Genomic DNA, 23,814 nt, shown 5'->3' on the forward strand with positions numbered 1-23,814 from the left:
AAACCCATAAAATCTATTTTCCATCAATGAGCGTTCACTTACAGAAGGTATTTTGCAGTTACAATTTCTGAGTCTGGTGTGCCTAAACTAGAAAAAGATGTGACCAGATCATACTGTAGAAATGAGAGAATGAAGCATCTAGATTGGCTTGGCTCCAGATTCGAACCTTAAAAATCTGTGTTGCTGAACTGGAGTGTGGATTTCAAAAGTCTCCTTCCCCGGCTTTGTTCCTCTTGCTGTTTTAGAAAAACTGATTGGATGTTCCTCTTCTGTGCCAGCCCCCAAAGGCCTGGAAAAAATCACTTCTTGCCCTTTCCCTTTTCCCAGTCATGTCCTTCTGTCCCAGCTTTTCCCCATCAGATGCTCTCCCCTCTTTTGCTGGGTTCCACTTGCGCGTGCTTTTCAAAATAATAGAGCAGCAATGAAATATTTGCAATTAACTCATGACGTGGTGATTTTAAATTTTTCTTTTGTCTGAGAGTTTTTAGAGAGTTGTATTTATGTATGATTCTGGTGGTGTTTTGTGCTGTTTCCAGCTTTTCTTCTTTCATGTGACATCTCCAGTGTACTCACATTGCCAGAAGTAGCAGAAATCGTGTGACAGGCTATGCATTGTTTTAAGAATCTTGGATCATAATCATCACTAAATTGGGCAGGAGTCTGAAATTAATAAATGCAGTAACGGATGTGACAGAATATAAAGAGCACTGAAAAGCAAAAATTAAATGCAGATTTATTATAATTTATCTCAACAGGAAAATGGTCAACAACAGTGCTTGGGGATGTGTTTGCACCAGATCAGGATGACTGGGACAATAAAACATTTCTCTCCGAAGGAAAACTGCTCAAGTGAGGATTGTATTTCTGTCAAAATGAGTAATATTTATGCTTCTATAATTATTTTGCTCACCATGTATTTCTCTGTGTTCAGGATGTGCATAAAGCCAGGGTTATTGAATGTCTTAAGGGATGTACCTTTTGAATGCTCTTTTTCTTTTTCACTTGGGTTACTAGGTATTAGGAAATTATTGCATAAAATATTTTCTCCAAGACAATGCAGGATCACACCATGATGTTGATTTTTAGTCAGATGTCATAGTTAATTTACTTAGAAATGTGCATTCTGTAAGCTCCAGTTTAAAAATAGGCAGAGTTTCTAACGCTTGCTCTCAGATGTTAGGGTTGACGGAATACAGATCCCGAATTTAAAAGCAAAGAATGGAGTAATTTCATCAAAAGTGGAAAGGAATTTGGTGCTTTCCTTTGATGGCTAAATTTACAATTGCATGTGAAAACCATGACTCAGATTAGTGAAGTTTGTTTTTTTTTTTTCTGTTAATTGAAATGTTGAATTGGACCCTTAATTCCTTAATTCCTACTTAGACATTATGTGTTCATATCATAAGGTGAGATGGTTTATAGCAGAACTATATGCTGTCTGAAAGGGAAAAAATGGATGTGAAAGTGAATTTTAATCTGTGCTGTGACTGAAAGTTTAAAAGCTTTTTGTAGTCCAGAATGAAAGACTTCCTGTCCATCAGCAGCTCCTGGGCCTGTTTCCATGCCAAGAGGTCACTGTTCCATAAGAATGGCCATGGAATATTTCCATAAGGGCTGATAACTGGCCCTTTGAGGTGTCCAATGAAGATCCTGTGAGAGATTTTTTACAGACTTACCCTGTTCCAGATAGAGAAGCGAGAACCTGGAGTGATCCCTGTGGTTTTGTCACTCCCCATTACTGACCTCAGAGGCTGGCCCATGATGACTGTGCTGAACCATGTGGTTCAGCTGCACATCTGGGAAAGGCTGAGTGGCAGGAGCATCTCTTTATGAGGTCTGCAGATTGGCATTTCCCAGTTAAGGTGGCTGAGGTGCCTTTCTGAGGCTTTTGGATAATTCCCCAAAGTTTTGGCCCTATAACCTTCACAGTAACATTTAAGGCCTTCTGAATGGTGTTAATGAATGAAGTGAGTCCTCAACTTTTGATTTGTTAAGATTTCCTAATTGAAGGTTTCTGTCTAGATCTTTCAGATTAAATCAGAGGACTGGGTCTTTGCTGATGGTGGATAACACTCCTCAGGGAATTTACAACTTAAGAGTTAGAGTTTCTGATGGAGTTTGTCCTGATGTTATATCTACAGTACAAATCCATGTCAGAGACCTGGAAAATGAAGCCATACAAAACTCAGCCACTGTGCGGTTCTCAGGTTGGTTTGATTTGCTGGTGAGAGTTTAGATCAGCTGCTTCTCTAACTGAATGTTTATGGGGTGTAGGTATTATTACATCAAGACTTGATTTGCTTGTCGCTGTAGGGCACTTTCTGGTATGTTTCCATATTGTTAAATAAGAAATAAATGGAGCAATTAACCTGTGAGCTCCCAGGCGTTCACGTTTATCTGTTTTTTGAATCCTCTGAGCAGATGTGACAGCAGAGGAGTTCATAAGGAGAGATGAACATGGCAAAACGAAACGTGGCGAGTTCAAGGAGTACCTTGCAAAGCTGCTACCTGCAAGGCTGAGTGATGTGATTGTCTTCAGTGTGATGAGCAGGGATGGAAAACAGACAGATGTGAGATTTGCAGTCCGTGCTGGCTCGGGCTATTACAGACCTGAGAAGCTGCACGCGGAGATGGCAGCGTTTAAAACTGAGGTTTGTTCTCTGGGGTCACCTGTGGGACTCACCCAAACACTGAGTTTGCAGCGTGTATATCCCACACCTCAGTGGAAAAATACACTGCATCTACAGATAGGGGTTTTATTGCTTCGCTCAGGCCAAAACCACCTGTAAAACAAGTGTTTAATTCAAGCTTTCTCCCTTCTTTTTAGCGCCAGACATACTGGCGTTGTATGGTTGTACTAACTTCTGGCTCGGGGAATAGTCACTGGAGAGCTGCAGAGAAACGGGTCTGCATCGCTGTCGTGGGGTAGACAGACACCTGTGTTTTCTCCAGTCAGTGTTGCATTGGGTAATCCCCAAATCCCCACATCAGCTTGTGTTTAGACACTTAGAGTGGAGGCTGGATGTCACCCCAACAGAAATTCTACGGTACAAAGAGGAGACACTAGAGAGGAAAAGTCCTGCAGGAAGGAACGCGTGGGTTGGGGAACAGTTGCAATGGGGGAGATGGAGACAAGCAATCCCGTGGTTGCATTTATCTCACCGAAGGACAGCTCCAAGCACAAAGTGATGCCCTCCCCCAGCTTCTTTTGCTGTTGTGAGGGGAACATATCTTTTGGATGGAAGATGTTTTCCTGCCCTTCTTGGTGTCCCCTAACTGTCCTGCTCTCTAACTCAGTTACATGGACACAGTCTGTCTTGGCCACACCTGGTTTTCTCTGTTGCCCTGCTGAAAGGCAAAGTGACACTGCTCAGCTTTTCCCTTCCCCCGGCCACGTTTGGGTTTAACACATGGTACATCATGCAGATGATTTTTCCAAAGAGAAATCAGCATTTTTCCATTTGTGTGAATATGATGGAGTCGTCCTGAGTCTGGGAACCAAACAGGGCTGTCTGAACTGCCTGCCTGCCTCCTCCCTGGTATAGCTTGAATGGCTCTCTGGACTGTGAGAGTCTTCACAGTGATCAAATAGGGAATGCCAGGACAGAGAGTATTCATGAAAGGTAATGACTGCTTCTTTTGCATATTTATTGAATTACTGCAACAATAATACAGAAAATCCTATAGGTTTCAAATATTCTCTGCCATAATGTGTGACACCTGGATTAATCAAAGTGGCAACAAGGGGATTGCTTCACGTATTTTAATGAGAAAATATGGTTTTATTAATTATATACCACCTTTCAATATTTAATGAATAGCTCTAGTGAGTAATCACCAATAGTTAACAGAAAACCAATCAGAGCCGGAGAATTCCTCCAGTAGTTTTTCCTGTGTGTATAACTATAAATATAGGAAATAATTAATTAGCACTGAAATTATTCATCGAATTGCTACATAAATAATATGTTTACATTAGCTCCTGGGGATATAGCTTTACAACAGCAATTTTTATTTAGCAGAAAAATAATCCATCCTAATACTTTAAAGGAGCCAAGGTTGTTTATGTACAGTTTTTCAACAACAGTATTGCACAGCTGTCTAAATGTGCATTACAGACTCTCCGCTGATGGTGATAGACATGGGCAGCAGACACAGACCTGCACTGACAGAGGATGCATCGTGTCATTATAAAGTGTACTCTCTGCCTTTGGGGGCATAGGCATCAATGCATGTTATGACATTTGAGAATATAGAGACAAAGGATTATAAAGATCAAAGTTCTTACAGTGTTGAACTGAGATGACTACAAAAAGGAGGAAAAAAATAGAAGCACTTTAGCGTTTGTGTATTTGTTTTGATCTTTTCAAAGCTTGTTTTTAAGATATTTGCCATATGTTTTAACATTTGGAAAAAAAACCCATATTAAATACATAAAGCTCTAGTGTTGTTAGTTTTACATTTGTATACCTTGTTCATTTGTGTACCACTGTGAGAGTAGTGAGGTCTTCTGCCTCATTCACCCGAACTCCGGTTTGGGCAGTAAATACACATTTCAGTGTATTTGAATCACCAAGTACAGGTCAAATTCTGAAGCTTTATGACAGACACCTGTGCAAGCTTCCCAAGTAAGTGGAAGAAACAAACTGATAATTCAGGTGTGCAGGCTGAAGGACAGAAAGCCATGACTAACGGCAGCTCTGCTCCTGCCTCACACTGTCAGCAGCTCCCTTCTCTCCCTCTCTGTCAGTGCTTCCTTGCTCCATTTGCAGTGGAAGTTGGGATCTCAAAGCCACTATTCCTTCGTTACCTGAATTGTGGTTACAGTGAAGCTCTTTTTATTCGGTACTTGGGCTTTCAGGTGCAACCCCAATTAACAACAGAAACAGTGAACGAGCAAAGATCAACGTGGCACAGACTGCAGTGTCCAGTGTGCTGAACTGACTGTGCTTTGTTGCAGACAGCTTGACATGAGATGTAAATTTATGAGGCACAAATCATTAGACTGAATCCAAGTTGCTACAAAGTTGTCTTGTCAGGTCACTGTCTGCGGACGTGATTAATGAAAGCAGCTCAGCTCTGCATTTTCTTGTGTCTGTGTCCTTTCGTGTGAGAGAATGTAAGAAATAACACCTGGGTGTTACTGCTGAGGAAGGATTTGTCCTGGCTTGAGCTGAAACACTCCTGTTGCTGTTGAAGTGCAGAGAGGTGTGATGCAGATGCTGCAGCTCGGAAGGTGGAGTGTCACTGCTCTCAGAGCTTTGATCCTTGGAAATAAAGTTATTAGGCCAGCACAGATTCAACAGGTTCACAATTGGCCATGTCAGTGATTAAGTTTTTAGGGAATGCTGCTGCTGCTGTGGTTTTTAAACGAAATCTTGCCTGAATTTTTCAAATTATTTTTCTTGCCTGTATAATCAGGGATGTTACTAAGTAATGCTCACGAAACTAAACACTGCGTTAAGTCTTTCTCTGATGGCTTTGCTTTTCCAGCATCGAGGTAGAGCCTTTGTTAGGATGAGAGTAGTGACGTGTTAAACTGGCTTTTCTCTTAGATGCAGTCAGCTCTACAGCTGAACATTTCCCAGATCGATGCTGACGAGTGCAGAAGTGCCAACTGCAGTGAGGGCTGCACGAACCACCTCGTTGTGAGTGACATCCCCACAGTGATGGACACGGGCAGCGTGTCCTTGGCGTCCCTCACCACGTCCAGCCTCGCGGTCTGCGGCTGCTCCGCCCGCGAGCGCCTGCACCAGCCCTGCTCCTCCTACCCTGGGAGCCCCTGCCTCAACGGGGGGGTTTGTATGGACACTCTCAATGGCTACAGGTGAGGAAACCTCATTGCACGTTAGTTCCCCCCTCTTCTTCTCGAGTGTTGAGTGGTGCTTACAAGGTACTGCTCTGAAATAACCGTAAACGTATTTCTGACTGGGGGAGAAACAAAAAAAAAACCCCGCAAGTGGACTGGGGTGTAAACCTAATGGCAACAGGGGCTTTCCTGATGACCCCGATGGGGCTGTGGTCCCAAAAAGTGCATGAGTAGCAAAGGAAACCCTGGGGAACACGTAATTAACACTGGTCATTTTTTTAAGGGGGCCTAATTCAGGATGAAGGCCCGTGTGCCCTGTTTTCTTTCCCTTTCCCAGGAGAGTAATAATAAAGGTGAATATCAGTGGTAGCAGCAGGGATGTAGGAGTGAAATGCAGTCCAAACAATGGGTAATAAAGAGCCTAAAAGGCATTAGATAGTAAACTTGCTTTATTATAGCATCACCTGGCATGCAGCAGTATTCCCATAGTGAAATTAATTCCAGCTAGGAATTAACCTCCCAGACTTTACTCTGTAATAAATTGATGTTTGGTGTTCTGTGTTATTTAGGAAATAAAGTTCATTGTTCTCAAAAACTTGGCCTCAAAAATATTTTTTTTTTTTTTTTGAGGGAGTTAGTATAGGGAATAAAAATACTTTGTATTCTTACAGCATTTTAATAATTGCCAAACAGCCCTAAGATTCTGCTAAAATCTTTGTTTTGCTGATTTCTAAACTGTGATTTAAGTACTGCATTTGCTGCATATGAAACAAAACAAAAAAAAAAAAGCCAATCACGGGAGAATTTTGACTCTTTCTTTTGTTTATGGTCTTTCAGATGTCTTTGTCCTGCTTCCTTTCATGGACCAGACTGCCAGCAGACTAAGCACAGTTTCCATGGAAATGGTTATGCATGGTTTCGCCCCATCAGACCTTGCTTTGAAAGCTCGCTCTCTCTCGAGTTTATTACTGTGGTTCCAGATGGACTTTTACTATATAGTGGCCCTGTATCAAATCCAGAACCTGGGAGTACAGAAAACTTCATTGCAATAGGTACTTCTGCAAAAGGGTGTGGAAAAATTAAATGCCTTTTGGGAATGGATTGTTTGTGACCTGTGTAACTATTAGACTACGAATTCTGTCTTTTCATTTAATGAGGCAACTTATTTTCTGGTGTAAAAATCCTTTGAAGCATTTCCTGAGAAGTCTTTCTCCTTTGATGTCTATTTTTGTAGCCTGCACCTCTGGCTTTTGGTTCATCACTGAGTTGTAGAAATGAAGGGAAAAGCAAAACAGACAGATTGATATAGATATAGATATATGTATATGTATATATGTATATATATGTATAAATATAAATAATTTGCCTAGAAAAACTGTAGTTGTATAAAGGAATTTAGGTGCTTTGAAGAGACGTATTACATGAGTTGTGCAGTCTTAGTTGCATGTCATTCTTATCTAGTTTGGTGAGAAAAAACCAATCCATTTCAACTCCCTTTGGTCTTGGGCAGTTTTGCACATTTTTTTGAACAGGCAATGATGTGATGGATGAATCCAGCCCCACGTGCCACTGTGGGAAGATTCATCCACAAGTAGAACTCAGTGCTTTATGCTGACACATAGTTAAGGTTACTACTGCTTATTTTTTGTGAATTAACATAGAAGATGCACAGTATGGCTGGCATTTTATGTTCTCCTGATTAATTGAAAGGTAATGTGATTGAATAGTTAATCACTCCTTTTTGCCTTGCTTTGCAGTTACTTGTAAATTTGAGTAGAAGATGGGAAGGAAGAAACCTGCATGTATTAATTGTTTTAGAGCATCATAAAATTGCAGATTACTTCTCAGGAATTAATTTCAGTGTTTTGACAGAGGAGGGGAATAATCTAAAGTTTATAAGTAAATAATGTACTGAATGAGTACTTCTGCTTAATAGGAGACATAGGGTATAATTCTGGTTATTTCTGTAGTGTACCCCTGTATGTGACTAGCAATAACCATTAAATCAGCGCAGTCACTAACTGCCGAGATACCCAAAAGTGACATTTTGTAGCTGAATTGAATTGCTTGTTCATCTTGTATTAGAACTCTCCAGTGGTATTCCTGTGCTGAAGATGAGCCACGGCTCAGGTTCTGTGGTGCTGCAGTTTCCAAGTCATCTGAATGTAGCAGACAAGAAGTGGCATCGACTTGAAGTCAGAACCAATGGTCAGGTCAGTTATTGGATTGATTTTTTTCTTTTCCGCATCAGGATATTAATATTTTCCTGTGCAGTGATAGGAGGGTCGAAAGAACAGCCTTTCAATAAAGAGCAAACAATATGTGTTGTCCTAACTGTTCAAGTAGGTTTGATCACTAATAGAAATTTTGGGACAACCTCACTGTGAATTCCAAATCCACTGATACTGTAATCCATATTCTGCAATCTTTACCTTTTTTAAGCTCTGCTGCAGCACGTGTAGAATGTGGCCACTGGAATTCATTACTTAGGCACAAACAGCAAGTATTTATTTGCTTGCAAATGCAGTTACAGGTCTCGTGTAGGTGGTTAGAATACTCAGAAGCACAAATAAAGTTGAGAAGTGCCTACTTTTGCTAAATGGTTCCGTTTTAGCGCTACCGGTTCTTGCAAGATGAACGGAACACGAACAGCCCAGCCCTTTCTGCTTGTTAGTCTGGAAGAAGTAAAAGGTGAGGCTGTGCTGTGGCAGGGTATTGGAGTGTGCAGCAGCTGCCAGCTCAGCAGTGCTGTGTTCCGGTGCAGGACGTGCGCTTCACTCTGGACCAGTGCGGAGCGGCCGTGGTGTCCGAGATAGAAGGCGTTGGCCGGTGGCTCTCCACTGAGGATCGCACCAGTTGTGAAGTCCTGGGCTCTGTTCCACGGAGAGCAAGGTACATTCCTGGAGGTTCCCTGGCAGGCAGTGGGTTCTAAGGCCTGTGAGATTGAAGTCAAGTTATTGATGGCTAGGAGTATAAAAAGCATTTCCTCTTCTCTCAGGCTTTCCAGGCCAAGCCTGCACCTTACAGCACTAAACAAATTTTAAGGAACCGGTGTTCCTCTGAGTCATGTTGATGCCTTGGGAAGGCTGACCTGGAATGTCTACTAGGCAGAGCTAAGAGAATAAAGTAGATATTGATTAAAAGGCTTTTAGGATACACCTTGGGCAATGCAAGAGCCTGGCCAGGGCTACACCCAAGGTGGACCCAAAATGATGTCACGATGTCTCACACTTTTATAACTTTTGGTCCATTTGCATATTGGGGTTTAATTGTCCAATTACCGCTTCAGATTATGAAGTTCCATCCTTCTTGTTCCTCCCTTCAGTCCACCCTTGTTTGTGACTTTGGGCCTGGAAGTTGTCCTTGGTCTCCAGCAGGAAAAGGATTTGTTTTGCCTCCCTGCTCTGTGAAGAGCTGACTGACACTTAATATGAGGCTCAGAACTGCACCCCTGGGCAGCACAGAATCTGAAAAACATGAAAGCTACAACTTCAGTGCTGCAGTACTAAGTGACAGCCCCAAAACTCTGTGGCTAGTACTGGAGATTTTGTGGGTCCTGTGTACCACCCTCCACCCACAGGATTTCTCTCTGTTTATCAAGTCACTGTGAGCCTGCTCTTTAAAACCTCATGAATTTAGGCCAGTTGACATTGGAGTCCTGGGTCCAGTTTGTGCCCCACAGTGCTGGGTGGACAAGGAGCAGCTGGGTACAGTCCAGAGTGGAGCAATGCCTGCTCAGCTCACCCTGAGAGTAAAAATCAAGAATGAAGGAATTGAGGTCAGTTAATGGAAAGAAGGGAGAACTAAGGAGAGATATGATAAGTCTCAGGATGTATGAAAGAAGGTACAAAGAGGATTTAGACAATCTCTTCTGGACAGGGCCTAAAGTTACACTGAGGAATATTCAGGTTGTATTTTAGGGAAACTTTTGTACTAACAAAGATACTTCGGCTGTGGAATAGATTGTCCAAGCAAGCATTCTGATGAGTATTGGGATTAAGCCTTGTCCACAGCTGCTTGGAGCTCTCCTGGTCATGAAAGGAGCTCAAAAAAAGGGAAAGATACAAGGACAAATGAAAACAAAATAAACGAATTGATAACTCTGGGAAAAAGAAAGTATGAGGACTAAGATACATGGAGTACTTTTGGCTTGGAGAGGTGATTGGGAGACAGTGCAGAGCTTGGACGTGTTTACCATGCCTTTTAGACCACATGGACCCAAATCTTAGACTTTTGACTTTTGTCATACACAGAACAGCCTTTGTTGCAGTGTTCCCAGAGCACAGGATGTCTGTGTACACACAGAGCACTTGAAGGAGAGTATGGTATCTAGACCATCACAGCTGTTTCTGACTTGCACACAAACATACCCAAAATGTAACAGTGTCCCACAATTACACTTCCAGCAGGTTTCACTGTCATGTTTTAAAAATACCCTTTATTTTAAAGGGCTTTGTTTCAGAGAGAGAAGATAAAGTAGTTGCATTTTTACTGTTACTTTATAAAGCCTGTGTTATTTGGAAACGTAGTGTATTTATTTATTCATCTGCCTATGTCTGAAGGTAGATGCACATCTATTTTTATTATTTATATGATTTTTGAAGGTATTTGAATGTGAACCATGTTCTCCAGCTGGGTGGTGTGAAAGAGTCGTTACCATATTCCTACCCACAATTGCTGCACAAACATTTTTCTGGTTGCTTGCGCAATTTCATCTTGGATACTCAGGTAAGAGCAGAGAAACATTTGCTTTAGCAGAGAAAAAAACTTCCTTATTCAATTTTTGGGGGATTTGTATCAGACATGAGACTTCTGCTTCCATCAGTGTATTCAATGCCCACACGCATCAGTATAAAATACAAGAAAATTCTGGGGTTTTCTGTGATAATTAAAATAAGTACCTTGAAAAGTTATTTCTCAATAGAAGGAGATGTATTAATGAGGCAGGAACTGTGTGTTTGCTTATCCCCTGCTTCATGCAGCTGTTTTCCAAGCTTCTTTTGCATTCAGGGAACTTCTGAACGGCAGTTGTATAACGGTTTATTTATGGCAGCTGTCTGCTTTGTTAGGAAGTATTAGGGGTTTTTTTGCTTCCATAGTCAGTTGAGTTTACTCAAAGGCAAAATACATTCTCGATAAAATCAGCTGAAGCCTGAATGTCAAAAAGCAAACTTAGTAGCTGAAGCAATGCAGATGAGGAGCAAACAGCGAAGCGGCGCAGCTATTTCTGTTTAAAAAATGAAATTTGTTTCTCGAATAGTATTTTTGTGTCATGACTTGTCTCTCGAAGGTGTACGACCTTCAGTCTCCTGCAGAGTCCCTGAACAGCTTCCCTGGCTGCAGCCTGACGGACGGGAGCTGTGAGACCATGGGCTCCTCCTCCTGTGGTATCCACGGGAGGTGCCTGGGGGACTGGGGCTCCTTTGCGTGTCACTGTTTGCCGGGCTACCACGGGTACCGATGTGACAAAGGTGAACCCTGCTTTTCTGTTTCGTTAGCGTAGGCTGCTAGATTTTATAGTACAGGAAACTTCAAGTATTTGCAGGTAATCATTGCTGAGGTGATTTTACATTACATTATGTAAAACCGTGTTGCAGTGTAGTTGCCTGTGATTGTTAACAATTTCTTTTCTAATTTCCTTTGAGAAATTGCTTTCTCGGCACAGGATCATTTCTTCAATCCTGAGGGTGTTTGTGCAGTGACTGTATAATGACGTGTCTGCATGACAAAAAAATTGTGAAAAAAAGTATTTTATTTTATTGCAGTTGTTTGATTTGCATCTGTTTACACTTTCAGAAATACCTAATAACCTAAAAACTATGAGCACTTTCTGTGCAGAATTAGAACTATACAACTGAAATTAGAAATCACTGCTCCATTGGTGTCAGGAAGAGACTGCTGGCTTAAGGAGCTAAGCTTTGGGAATAGTAGGATCTTTAGCTCTCCTGGAGCCAAAATTTGCAGCAGAAGGACAACTATAAAATAGCAGGGCGTGAAATTTGATTGTGGTACTTACTGCTTGGTCTGCAGTCTCTTGTCTTGATCAGAGGTGCTGCTTCCCTGCTGTTGCCCCGTGTGAGCATTGTAAGCAGGAGCATTAGCAGGATCAAGCTGGGTGGGAGAGCACCTCTTTACGGAGGAAAATGAAGTGTGAGAGTGACTGGAGATGCTGTGGAAATAAATACAGGAGTATGTCCCAAAGGACAAATTGTCTCACAGATCCATGCTGTGCATTGCAATGGTTTCCTTTTACTTTCAGCTCTTATTGTGACATTAAGGGCAATGATAACGTTTCCCTCTCCTCAGGAGATGGCTGAAAGGTGTCTCTCCCTTGCAGTGGCCAAGGAGTACAGGTTTGAGGCGGGCAGCCACCTCCGGTACCAGCTGCCTGTCAGCGTGTCTGCCCGCAGGACGCTGCTGCAGGCGCTGGTGCGCACGCGGCAGCCCGACAGCGTCCTCGCCACCCTGCGCTCCCGGGGCAGGGACGAGCACATCACCCTGCAGGTGAGGGCTCCGGGGCCACAGACACCTCGCAGAGATGGGAACAGAGCTCAAACCTTCTGCTGAGCACCTTCTGGGCTTTATTCGATGGGTGGATGCATCTGATCCTTGAGATACTGGCCACTAGGCCGTGGGATCCTATTGGATTTCCGTGCCAGTCCCAGAGAAATACAGGTTCTGTACAGAATGGGATGAATATGGCGTGTACCTGGTGTCCTTTTGAACCATGTGGCCAATTCTGCTTAGTTCACACTCTGCCAAGCAAGGTGCCTGTGGCAGTTCTAATGATGAAAGGCTCGCAAAGTGACAGCCCTCTTTTTTTATACACACCACTGAACAAGTCACCTCTTCAGCCAAGTTGGTTTGAGCTGTCAGCGTAGCTGTGATACACCAGACTCCCAACTATTTGAAGAACCCTGTAAATTTGTGCAAGAGAGATCAGGGTAAAATTACTCCTAAGGGGACTTAGATACTACTGTGAGTATATTGCTACCACATTTAGGTTGTCTATTTCAGTAACACCTGAAGTATTTTTATATTACACCTAAATGTGCAGTGTAAACATAGCCTAAATTTAAACAAGTGCTTTAAGATTGAAGTTACAGGTCAATACAAAATGCCAGGCAATGACCTTTTTTTTATTTATTTCTTGCAATTTTTTATTGTCCACAAGGTTGTTCAGGGACTCTTAGTGGTCTCATACAATCTGGGTGATGGAAACTATTCTGTAAGCCTTCCCTCCTACCACATTGATAATGGTGAATGGCATCCCATCACACTGGAGAGAAATGAAAATGAATTTACTCTTCGCCTTTACGACGGAGGTGGGAAGAGAGAGATTACTAAAGCAGCAGGAATCTACAAAGAGATCGTCATTGACCCCAGCAGCTTGGTCCTTGGCAACACCTACCCATTCAATCCAAACAAGAGTTTTCAAGGTAGGAATTCTCGATCTCACTGTTCATAATATGGACCTGTAAAAATAAAGGCATATTGCAGGAAAATTTCTTGTTCATGTAGAGCCCAAGTACGCAGATTTCCTGCATGACGCTTTTCAACAGGGACAGATAAGCTGTTCTGACCAGGAGAAGGTACAGCAGGGAATTGCCTGCAGATACACTTGGCTACTCAACCTGGAACAGTGATGGTCACCTCTTGCCTTGGTGCAGAGAGTTTGTACCTGGAGATCCAGAGGCTTCTCCCAGCTGGACTGTGCACGTCTCCCTGCCTTGGATAGACAGAGCTGGTTCAGTGCATTGTTCTGTCCAGTTTGTTTGGCTGCTCTCCTTCCCTCCCAAACACATCTGCTCCTATGCTAGAAAGAATTTTTGCATTTTATATGTGCATTGCACAGCACCCACCAAACCCTGGTTTATTACCTCGGTATTACTGGATTTTACACTCAGTCAAAGCATTAACTAAAATTAGAAATGGTTTATTGAATTAGAGCTAAAAATCTGAACTTTTAGCAACTGAGTGGATAAGGTCACAGCGTCTGTTAAAAGCAAATCAGTTTCCAGCCTGGAAATTGAGTAGTTCCACAAGGGAGAATTATAAAGAACCGGAAGTGTGGGATATCCATGGCAGCTCTTTACTCTGAGCTCAACTGGAAGTTTGGCCTTTGCCTAAACCCACAGTGTAAGTAAAGCAAATCAGCAGAGCTTTTATTGCCAAGGAACACACATCACTGCTGGTTAAACCTGCCTGGTGTCTATAGGTCACCTCTCTCCCATGTCCTTCACCTCTTTAGCAGACCCTAGCAAATCCATTCAAAGGAAGTTGGTCATCTTTTCAACGCACAAAAGTACTTCAGTGAGTAAAACAAAATTGCCTGGAGAGAAATTAAATAGAGTAATAATTTACAGCTTAAGTGTATCACAAATTATTTAGAAAAAGATTGTTTTCTGTTGCTTTACTAGAAGTATTCCAATAAATAAAGTTTATTATGTGAATTAGGGAGCATATTTTGAATTTTTTATTTATGGGAGTAATAGTGTTTGTTTTTAAGTAAATAAAGAAGTCAAATGGTTGCATGAAGATCATTTTAATTAGGACTATTAATGTTGCTGCTAAGTAGCTGAAACTTTAAGGACTTCAAAGTCATAAAATGTACTTAATTAATCAAAGTATGTGTTTTCATGCTGAGGCATCTCGTGCATACAAAGTTAGTGTCACACATCTTCAGTACAAATTTTCAATCCCTGATTGAAGCCTCTCTCACCATTATTTGTGGTTTGCTCTTCATACTATAAAGGTAAGCCATAAGCTACAATTTAAAATCAGCCAAACACAATTTTTACTGGTACATTGAAGAACAGAAGAGGTTATCCATATGTAATGTTTCTCCACAATATTTGGACTTTTCTGTGGAAATCACAGTGGAGGGGTACATATTCCACTGACTACCCTAGGCAAATAGAGGCCCTGTTATGGTTTAACCCCAGCCAGCCTCCAGCCCCTCACAGCTGCTCACTCACTCCCTGCCAGCAGGATCAGGGAGGGAATCATGAGGGTAAAAGCTGGAAAACCCCTGGGTTGAGACAAAGACAGTTTAATAGGGAAAGCAAAAGCCATGCACACAAGCACAGCAAAACATGGAATGAATTCCCTGCTTCCCACGGGCAGGCAGGAGTTCAGTTATCTCCAGGAGAGCAGGGCCACATCCCCTGGAATGGTTACCTGGGATGACAAACACTTTCTCTCCAAACACCTCCCCTTCCTCCTCCTTCCCCTCACTGCATGTCCTGAGCACAACATCCCAAGGTCTGGAACATCCCCTGGGTCACTTGGGGTCACCTGTCCTGGCCGTGTCTCTTCCAAGCCTCGCAGGCAGCCCCAGCCCCTCCCCAGCACAGCCCCACCAAATTCAGGAAAAGCCTTGGCTCTGTGTGACCCTGCTCAGCAATGACAGAAACATCTCCACGTTATCAACCCTGTGCTCAGCATGGAACCAAAACAGCCCCACAGCAGCCCCTGGAAAGGGAATTAAGTCTGCTCCGGCCAAAACCAGCACAGGCCTGCAGCAGCACTTGATTCTTGTGGAAAACATGGGGAATCTTGGTCTAAAACTTTAGCAAATTCAGTCCCAAAATGAAGGACAATGCTATGAAAGTTTAAGTGAATTCAGTGCTGGATTTAAACTTTTGATAGCCTGTGTCCTTTGTTAAGCATAAACTGCCAAATCTTACAGCTGCTTCAAATGATTCTTGCTGAATGGTTTTTAAAACTGTCTCTTTGTGCCTTGCTGTAGGATGTATGAAGGATGTCAGATTTAACAACTACAGAATCCCTCTGGACACTCATGGGAAGGAGCTGGTGTCAGTATTGAGTGCCCAAGGCATCAAAGAAGGCTGCTCTTCAGAGGCCTGTCGGAATAACCCTTGCAACCAGGAATTTATTTGTATTGATTTGTGGATGATGCACGAATGCAGGTAATTGGTGGAAACAGAAGCACAAAACCCTTCAAAATGAGGTGGGAAGGGGTGGATGGTGAAGTGTGCAGCTTGAAGGCTGGCACTGGCAATCTCAACAAACCCCTGGAACCACAGTGGCACACAAAGCTGGAAACTTGTGCAGGGAGCAGGTTACTGTGTCCTTAGAGACCAGCACAGCTGATGTAAATCTGCCTGGCTCCAGGGATTCTGGAGCAAATTCAGCTGCCTGTCTAGTGGAAAACATTTAAAGAGCAGAGCAAATCCAGAATGCTTATAAACCCTGGAACCAGGACAGGAGTGTGAGCTGGAGTGACACAGTTCCCTGGCTGTGCTGGGAAGCTTGTGCTGTGCAGTGTCAGTTCTTTCTCTTGTGAGGGTCTGACTTCTTACACTGCCCCAGGCTGTCACCTCTGTTCCCTCCCCAGCTTCTCCAGCTGCTTTAGGAACACCACACTACAGAGCTCAGATTCTTGTGTTTGTGCCTGGGGTCAGGGCAACACCAATTCCTGTTGGTTGTGGTGCAAAATGAGCACTTTACTACTTACACACACTTTAGTGTTTGCACACACTGCCACTGTCCACACAAATGGAGTTCTCTTACTCTGGAAACTCAAAGAACACAGCACAGCTTGTCCTGCCTAGCCAGAACTGCAGCTGCCAACCCAGCTGGTTCTCACAAGGATAATCTTGCAGAAGGCAGCGGAACTACCTGCTGAAAGCCCCAGACATAAGGGTCTGAAGTTGTGGAGCTCATGCTATGGCTGCCTCAGGAAAGGCCATGACCTGTCACGATTTCACATAACTTACTCCCAGCAGCTGCTTCGGGAGCCACGCAAAAAGTGACAGCAGAGTGTGTTTTCAAATTTTCAGTGCTGCCTGTCCCGGCTGTTTTCTCCCAGTCTAACAGTCCCTGGTGTGTGTGTGTGTGCAGCTGCCCTGCGGGACACATGCTCCTGGAGAACGCCTCAGGCCGGCAGTGCGTGTACACGGCGTGTGCCGAGCAGCCCTGCAACTACGGCACGTGCGTGGCCCTGTCCCCCAGCGCCTTCCAGTGCCACTGCCCGGACGGCTACGCCGGGCGCCGCTGCGAGATCACCCTGGCCATCTTCCACAGGGACACGGGCCTCAGCTTCACCTCCCTCTTCGCCATCTGCGTCTGCTTCCTGGCGCTGCTAGGTAGCTACGGCAACTACGTCTTGTATTACCTGTGGTGAGCGCACGTGTCCACCTGTCCTGAGCAACCATCGCCTCATCTCCTGCCCAAAACTCCTCAGGGAGACTCAGCTCTGCCTTCGCTCCTTTGCCGTGGCCCCATCACTGATTTCTCATCCCTCTCTGCATCCATCACTATGTGAATCAACTTTTGGGAGCTATGGGAGGTCTCTGCAGTTTTGTTTTCTTCGCATTTTCACGTCATTGCCGAGGAAACGTTCAGATGCGTAACTGGAAGCAAATGCAGTTGAACAGCGAGGGTGGAAATTGCTAACAGATAAGTGTTGTTTAAAATGCTGCTGAGCGTGAAACAGATTTTTCAGTCTAGGAGAAACTTTCTGTCTGATAGGGATACACCGGCCAGGCAGGAGCAGACTTTGCATCTTGCCAGTTGTGTCCCAGCTCCCAAACAGCTGACTTTGTCTTCCTCAGCCATTTTCAGGCTTAGGCATTGGATCTCGAAGAGGAAAACCAGAAGGATCTTACTAGTGAGGAAGGATGATATCTTGGAGTCTTGTTTATTCAAATGTCATGGAAGTCTGCCTGAGTAAAGACACAGGATTTTTCTCCTGGCTGTTAGTGTTAATGCAGTTTCCCTCAGAAGTTGTAGGAAGAGTATGGAAATACCATAATTTTCCCCAGCTCTGCTAGATACTATGTTTGCCGTGCAAATGTGAGCAACAAATTCCTGGGAAGCTAAGTGGTATCACAGCTCTTGGAATCCCAGATAGCTGAGGTTGATAGCTGATCTTTATGTTAGAGAGTGCAGGGCATGACCTCTGTGTACCCCACATTCAGTCCCAAGGTCATTGAGATGCTGCTCCACAGAACTGCTGCCACGTAGATATTCTGTAAGAGATTCAGGTTTCTTTAGTTCACCGCGCTGGTAATTTATGGTATACAGTGTTCTGAGGTCTTACTCTGAGGTTTTATTGATTTTTATAGAGTTGGTAGCACACTGATACACAAATTTCTATTTATAGAATGTTCAGTATCTCACGTTGAAGCTTGTCAGTTGTGTAAATGCACTTCAGCATTTAAGAAAAACGTTTAAATTAATGAACGCTAAGGCAAAATGTGCCTGATTCTTGTTTTCTAGTAAAACATCTAAAAGTAATTTCCTCTTCTGTCCTGTGTCTTTTTGTGTTTCATTTGTGTGCAATTGTGTCTTGTTACTGTCAGCATGTCATTACTTCTTTGTCCCCCTCTGTAATGCATTTTCTGTGCCAAAGTTCACCTCTACACAGGACAGAGACGGGTCAGAGACACCGCCTGGTCTTTAACCAATTTCGAGTTGTGCTTTAGAGGGTGTTGCAAAATGCTCTTTCAAGGCCTTTCCTCTTCTGCGATTGACGTTCACCACACTGGAGAGTGCAAACCCCAGAGGTTTGCTGAGCAGCCCAGAGTGCAGCCGTGCTGGCCCTGCTGTGCCCTGGCGTGGCTGCATCACCTGTGCTGTGCTCCTGTGTCCCCACAGCTCTGCTGAGCGCCGGCCTGCTCTGGGCTCGCTGCCGGACGCGCAAGGCTCTGCACGGCGCCGTTTACCACGGAGCTGCTCACCCCGAGGACCTGGAGGACGTCCGGGAAAACATCCTCAACTACAACGAAGAAGGGGGTGGGGAGCAAGATGAAGTAAGGACCACTTTTATGTTACAATTAAGAGGGGACTTGTGCCTCACCATGCTAAAGAAAATGAATTTTGTGCTTTGTCCTCGGCCTTCCTTCTGCTGATTCAGCCCTGCAATTGACAGATGAATTATTTGGAAGGGCCTGTACATGAGGGTGCATGTTTCCTAAGCAGAGATAAGTGCCTATCCATTTTTAATTTGTCTTAGAGCCAGTGATGCTGGGTGCATGTTGAAAGGAGCCTGTAGGGTGAGTTTAGCAGTAGGGAACTAACAGCTGTTGGGTTTGGTTTCAGGGCTCACTTCTGCCGGAGCTCCAGGGGCTTGGAAGAGCCTGGTGTGAGTGTTCCTCATGGCCAGGCTTTTCCAGAGACTGCTCCCAGCTGCAGGTGTTCACACTTCCCTTGTTGGGAAGGGGAGGTGCTGAATTGGCTCCTCTGAGGCCCTGGGGCATGTGGTGGGCGTGGAAGAACCTCTCTGCATTTTTGTGTTTTGGAGATAAATGTACCAGTGAACACAAGCTGTTTATACTTAGAGCAGATCATACCCAAAGCAGGTGCTATTAACATTCCTGCTGGCTGTTCTAAGGTTTTCACGCGTCAGTGAAAGGCAGAGCTTTGAAGAAAAACTGTGGATAATATAAACAAGTACTCTTAATAGATTATTTACTGACCTGTAGATCCTTTCTACGTTTATAAGAGGTAAGAAACTTCATTGCCAACTGTTCATTTCATGGATTGAAGGGGTGGTGTGACTGCTGGGGTAATAATAGTCATGGTGCCAGAGTGATGGGCCAAAAAATCCAGTGATTTCAAAATATCCTTACTTGAAGAGTATCCTTGTTTTCTTGGTGAATTAGTGGGAACGTAATCAACACAGACATTTCCCATGTGATAACATAGACAGCTATAAATCCTGTTTTCCTTAATCAGATTAACTTCCTCCGCAATATTTTGCAATTTTACACCCAGAAGGTCTCTTTGAGGAAATCTACAGTTACTGTATGACATGTTTAATTACTTTTGGAGAGTTCTTAAAATACACTCCTTATTTTAAGCAGTGGAATCAAATTAGTGACTTCCATCCGAAGCTATTACCCTGCCTGAAGAAACAGTGCTTGGAGTGAAGCCTCTCTGGGTTTTGTGTGCTCTTAAATTACTCTGATTAACCAGTTGCTGGGATTGCAGCTGAAACTTTTTCAGCTAAAACCTAGTTGTTTGGCTAGATTTAAAAGACCCAAACAAACCAGCCCCCCCAAATACCTAGAATTACACCACCTTAGCTGTGTTCTAACGTTACCTCAACAAAAGGATCATGAGGCTGCTCGGATAAGAGAGTTTCATTTTTATAATGTTTGTGGATGGTAGAGCTGTGGGGACAAGAGGTTGCCATATGAAGAAGTTTCTGCATCTGAAATAAATAAAATTTCCCCCCAGAGAAATCAGGAGCTCATAAAAAATTGCAGGAGGTCAGTGCACGGTTGAGTACACAATGAACTCAACTGACCACCAGATGTTAAAAGCCAGCTCCGGACTAGAAGGCAGGGCTTGAGTTGTCTGATGGAAAGTCGCTCCATGTCACGGATTCTCTTGGTGTCCATGCTCAGAGTGGGGCTGCTCTGGGGCTTGCACTAAGGCAGGGATCTGGGCTGCAGGTGTGATTGCTGCTCATCACCGACACTCCTCAGTCTCTGGAGGAATGGGAGTAAGGAGCTCCTGTCCTAACCCCCATCCTGCCACTTAGGCAGCTTCTTGATTGCAGGTGGAGGAATTTTAAGTTGCTCTCTGCCTCCAGGGGAAATTCAGCAAAGCTCACTGAGATTACCTCGGTTAATCTCTTACAACATGGTTATGCACAATGCCACACGCTGGAGAACTAAAGAAATCTTTTCAGAAGTGCTGATTCTGTCTGTCAGTGTCACTGATGGCTCCTGTTCCCACAAACAGCATTAGCAACACCAGGAATTATTTGTTTGCTCTAATGAACTCTGTCTCTCACCACCTGTCAACATTCTTCTTTGCCCTGTAAATCAGTCGAGGGACACAACCTTTGGGTTGTGGGGAGGTGAAGGATGCTGGGGACAGGACTTCATTGCAGGTGGCACCAAGATTCTGATCAGTGTTTAACTGTTGGCATTGGCAGCTTTGTGCCGGAGGTTGTGGCACAATTCCCAGACAGCCTTTACTGCGGCTGAGCTGGGAGGGAATTAGGGACTTTTTGGGGAGTAGGCAGGTTTACTCGGCTTTTACAATTGTGCCACAGCCACGTAACATAATTATGCCCTTATTCCAGAAACTGGCAAAATTTTATCCGAGATCACAGTAGATTTTTGAACGACTACTGCTGCAGACAGGTTTCGGTAAAGTGCCGTTTGTGAGTACCCTTTCTCACCTCTTCTGCCACGCTTGTGCTGTCAGTGCCGAGCGATGACAAGACACTCAGATCCGAATTTCACAACGACGACTGGGGCATTTCTGTCAGGTTTACTTAGCTTTCGGTCCGCAATCAGCCTGGACTGTGACCGCGGCAGCGCAGAGCGCACAGGTGTCCCTCACAGGCGGCACAGTGGGCAGAACACCCAACCCTTCAGGTGCCCACGGCGGGCCGACTCAGCCGGGATCACTCCTCCATCCCCACCGCAACGCGACCCTTTGGGGCCCGCAGAGAACTAATTCCGTGTGCCCGATTTCTCCCCGCAGGACGCGTACAACATGGCAGAGCTGCAGGTGTCCGTGCAGGGCAGCCCGGCGTATTCCCTGCACAGGAGGAAGGAGGCCCCGGCGCTGGGCCGGGCGCTGCCCGCGCTGCTGAGGGAGGCCGAGCGCCGCGGGCCGGGCCCGCCGCAGGACTCGCTGCGCGTCTTCTGCACCGAGGGCGGGGGCTCCAGCGCCGGCAGCCTCAGCTCCCTCAGCTCCCTCAGCTCCCTCGGCTCCCTCGGCTCCCTGGGCTCCGCGGGGCCGGGCGGCGGCAGCGCCTGCGAGGACATCCACCGCTGGGGACCCAAGTTCGACAAACTGCGGCAGCTGTACGCGCACAGAGAGGCAGGAGGCCCGTAACGCCCCAGGGCTGCTCTTCTCAGCTCTGCAAGCAGAGGTGAAGCAGAGTTCTTTTACACTCCCGCTCCCTATTAGCCCCACCCCGCCTTTTTTGCTCGTTACAACGGGGATTCGGATTCCCACGGAGGAGGCGCACTCGGCAGCAGGCTGAAACACGAGTAGGAGGTCATCTCGGGATGTTTACTTGCTGGGGAAAACAAAGAATCGGGTTGCGCAGTCGTTCCCATGCTGGGGTGCAGAAGTCCAGGTACGGTTTGTCACCGAAGCGCTGCAGGACTCCTGAGGGATGCAGTGCACACGGCCTGAGGTGTGTGCAGCTGGGGGAAGCACGCCGGCTGCGCTGTTCCTGGTGCTTTCACAGTTACTTGAAAAAAAAAAAACCCCACCTTGTCTTTTTCTCATGTGAACGAAGTCCGTGGTGTGTTTTATCCCTTTTTTTCCCCTCAGTGGCCCAGCCCTGCTCACCCATCACAGCGCAGGTGCCAGTCCAGGGTACAGGGAAAGGAAAGGAGCAGAAGGATGAACTGGAACTTCACTTCTACTGTGATGAAATCCCTTTATGCTGCCGTACAAGGGCAGGAACTGGATTTAGGCATAACACTTGAACCCAGCAGCTTACAACGAGGTAATTTTCCTAAGGAAAAGGCCAGGTGCTCTGGCTACCTGCCTCAGAGGGGGCTGGTCAGGAATTTCAGTAGCAAACGCCCCAGTTCACCACAATCTCTCATTCCTAATGAGCTGCTAAAATGAGCCTAAACCAGCCTGAACTGTGCCATTTGCATCTACAGTTCTGTCGCTCATGTTTTGTTAAATCTCCTTTGATTAGAAGCATTGCAGGACATAGCTGGGGACAGGGAAACACAGGGAGAAACTAACAGCAGTGGCAGGGGGTGGAATATTATGCTCTAAATTAATCAGTCCCTTTTCCAAACCATTTAATGTCCAGCTACTATGCTGGATTTTCCTTAATCTTGACAGCATTTGGAAGAGAGAAGGTGCCACTAAAATAATTTTGATTTTTTAAAAATTTGTACAGATAGATAAATGGAGTACAGTGCAGCAACCCCAAAATTTTAAGCCGTGCTGTTTCTTCTATGTATCATATGTAAATTATACCTATTCTAATATGTAAACTATATTTACTATGTACATTATATATTATGAATATAATAGGAATATCTCCTAGTTTCTGATAATTTGTTTCATTAAAACACAGCATGAAACCACGTATTGTAACAGACATTAAAACCGCTTTGCCCACAGCAGCTTGTTTGGGGAGGTCTGCCTTTTATTTTTATACGTCTATGAAAACCCCTAAGTAGATGAATGGTGTCTGCAGGCCAGCTCAGTCTGCACGTTTCCCAAATGAGGAATGTTCACACAGTACCTTGTTCTCACGTGCGTTTGTGCCACCCTCTGGAAAAGCTTGAGTGCACCATGGAGCACGGGTTACACACTGCAGGTGCTGGGCATTGTCCTCTGGAAAAACCTAAATCCTGTTTTTACTCACCACCCAATGGTTTTGGGTCACGGACAGTACAGAGTCTGTGGGTTTCTAACTTTACTGACACATTTATTTGCCTGGGAGAAAACCTTGGCTGAAACACCTTGCAGTGTTCACCAGTCCAGTGTGCCAGCTCCTGTATTCCATGGTTGCTGCAGTCACAAACAGGAGATGGAAAATGAATTAAATATGTATTTTGCATAAAAATCTATTCCTTCCTGAAAGAGCAATAATTTCGTCTACATCCCTTGTGTTCTTCCCATACCTATGGACATGCTGTTGCTTTGGCTGGTTTTAATTTAATTTAGCCTGTAAGCTCCTTGGGGCCAGCACTGTCTTTATTTGCCCGTGAAGTGTCCTGCCTATCTCAGGCACCGTATAAATAATAAACCAGCCTTCTTCTGTCCCGGGTGTCTCTGCCTTGTTTGTGTTTAAGGATGACTGAAGGGTGGACTCTGTTGAATTATTTCTCTCAGTTTGGATCAGATGCTTCCACAGGTGTGAGTCAGGGGTGCTGTGCTGCCTGAAAAGCTGCCCCTGCACTCCCAGTGAGCCCCACCTTGTACACAACATACAGAATACAACCAAAGGGCAGCAAACGTTTCCAAACTGCTCTAGGAGCTCGTGTCGATACAATCTCAGTAATAGGACACACTCATTTGCAGCTGTCATG

At 44.7% G+C, this 23,814-nt stretch overlaps 1 protein-coding gene across 1 annotated transcript in view; it reads left to right on the forward strand.

The window, feature by feature from the left end:
• The window catches only part of LOC136295658 (neural-cadherin-like), a 46,667-nt gene extending 23,183 nt beyond the window's left edge, over window positions 1-23,484 (forward strand). Inside the window, exons 18-32 of the mRNA XM_066194226.1 lie at window positions 756-849; window positions 2,023-2,207; window positions 2,422-2,651; window positions 5,556-5,827; window positions 6,647-6,861; window positions 7,895-8,022; window positions 8,574-8,701; window positions 10,414-10,537; window positions 11,100-11,280; window positions 12,147-12,313; window positions 12,984-13,248; window positions 15,561-15,741; window positions 16,676-16,920; window positions 18,434-18,588; window positions 21,281-23,484. Coding sequence (XP_066050323.1) covers window positions 756-849; window positions 2,023-2,207; window positions 2,422-2,651; window positions 5,556-5,827; window positions 6,647-6,861; window positions 7,895-8,022; window positions 8,574-8,701; window positions 10,414-10,537; window positions 11,100-11,280; window positions 12,147-12,313; window positions 12,984-13,248; window positions 15,561-15,741; window positions 16,676-16,920; window positions 18,434-18,588; window positions 21,281-21,637 — 2,927 coding nt within the window. The 3' untranslated portion in view covers window positions 21,638-23,484. The remainder of the gene's footprint in view (window positions 1-755; window positions 850-2,022; window positions 2,208-2,421; window positions 2,652-5,555; window positions 5,828-6,646; window positions 6,862-7,894; window positions 8,023-8,573; window positions 8,702-10,413; window positions 10,538-11,099; window positions 11,281-12,146; window positions 12,314-12,983; window positions 13,249-15,560; window positions 15,742-16,675; window positions 16,921-18,433; window positions 18,589-21,280) is intronic.
• Window positions 23,485-23,814: the final 330 nt, after the last annotated feature.

The sequence above is a fragment of the Chamaea fasciata genome, unplaced genomic scaffold (genome assembly GCF_029207755.1).
Source record: "Chamaea fasciata isolate MVZ Bird 193981 ecotype frontalis unplaced genomic scaffold, bChaFas1.0.hap1 SCAF_12, whole genome shotgun sequence".
Lineage (NCBI taxonomy): Eukaryota > Metazoa > Chordata > Aves > Passeriformes > Sylviidae > Chamaea > Chamaea fasciata.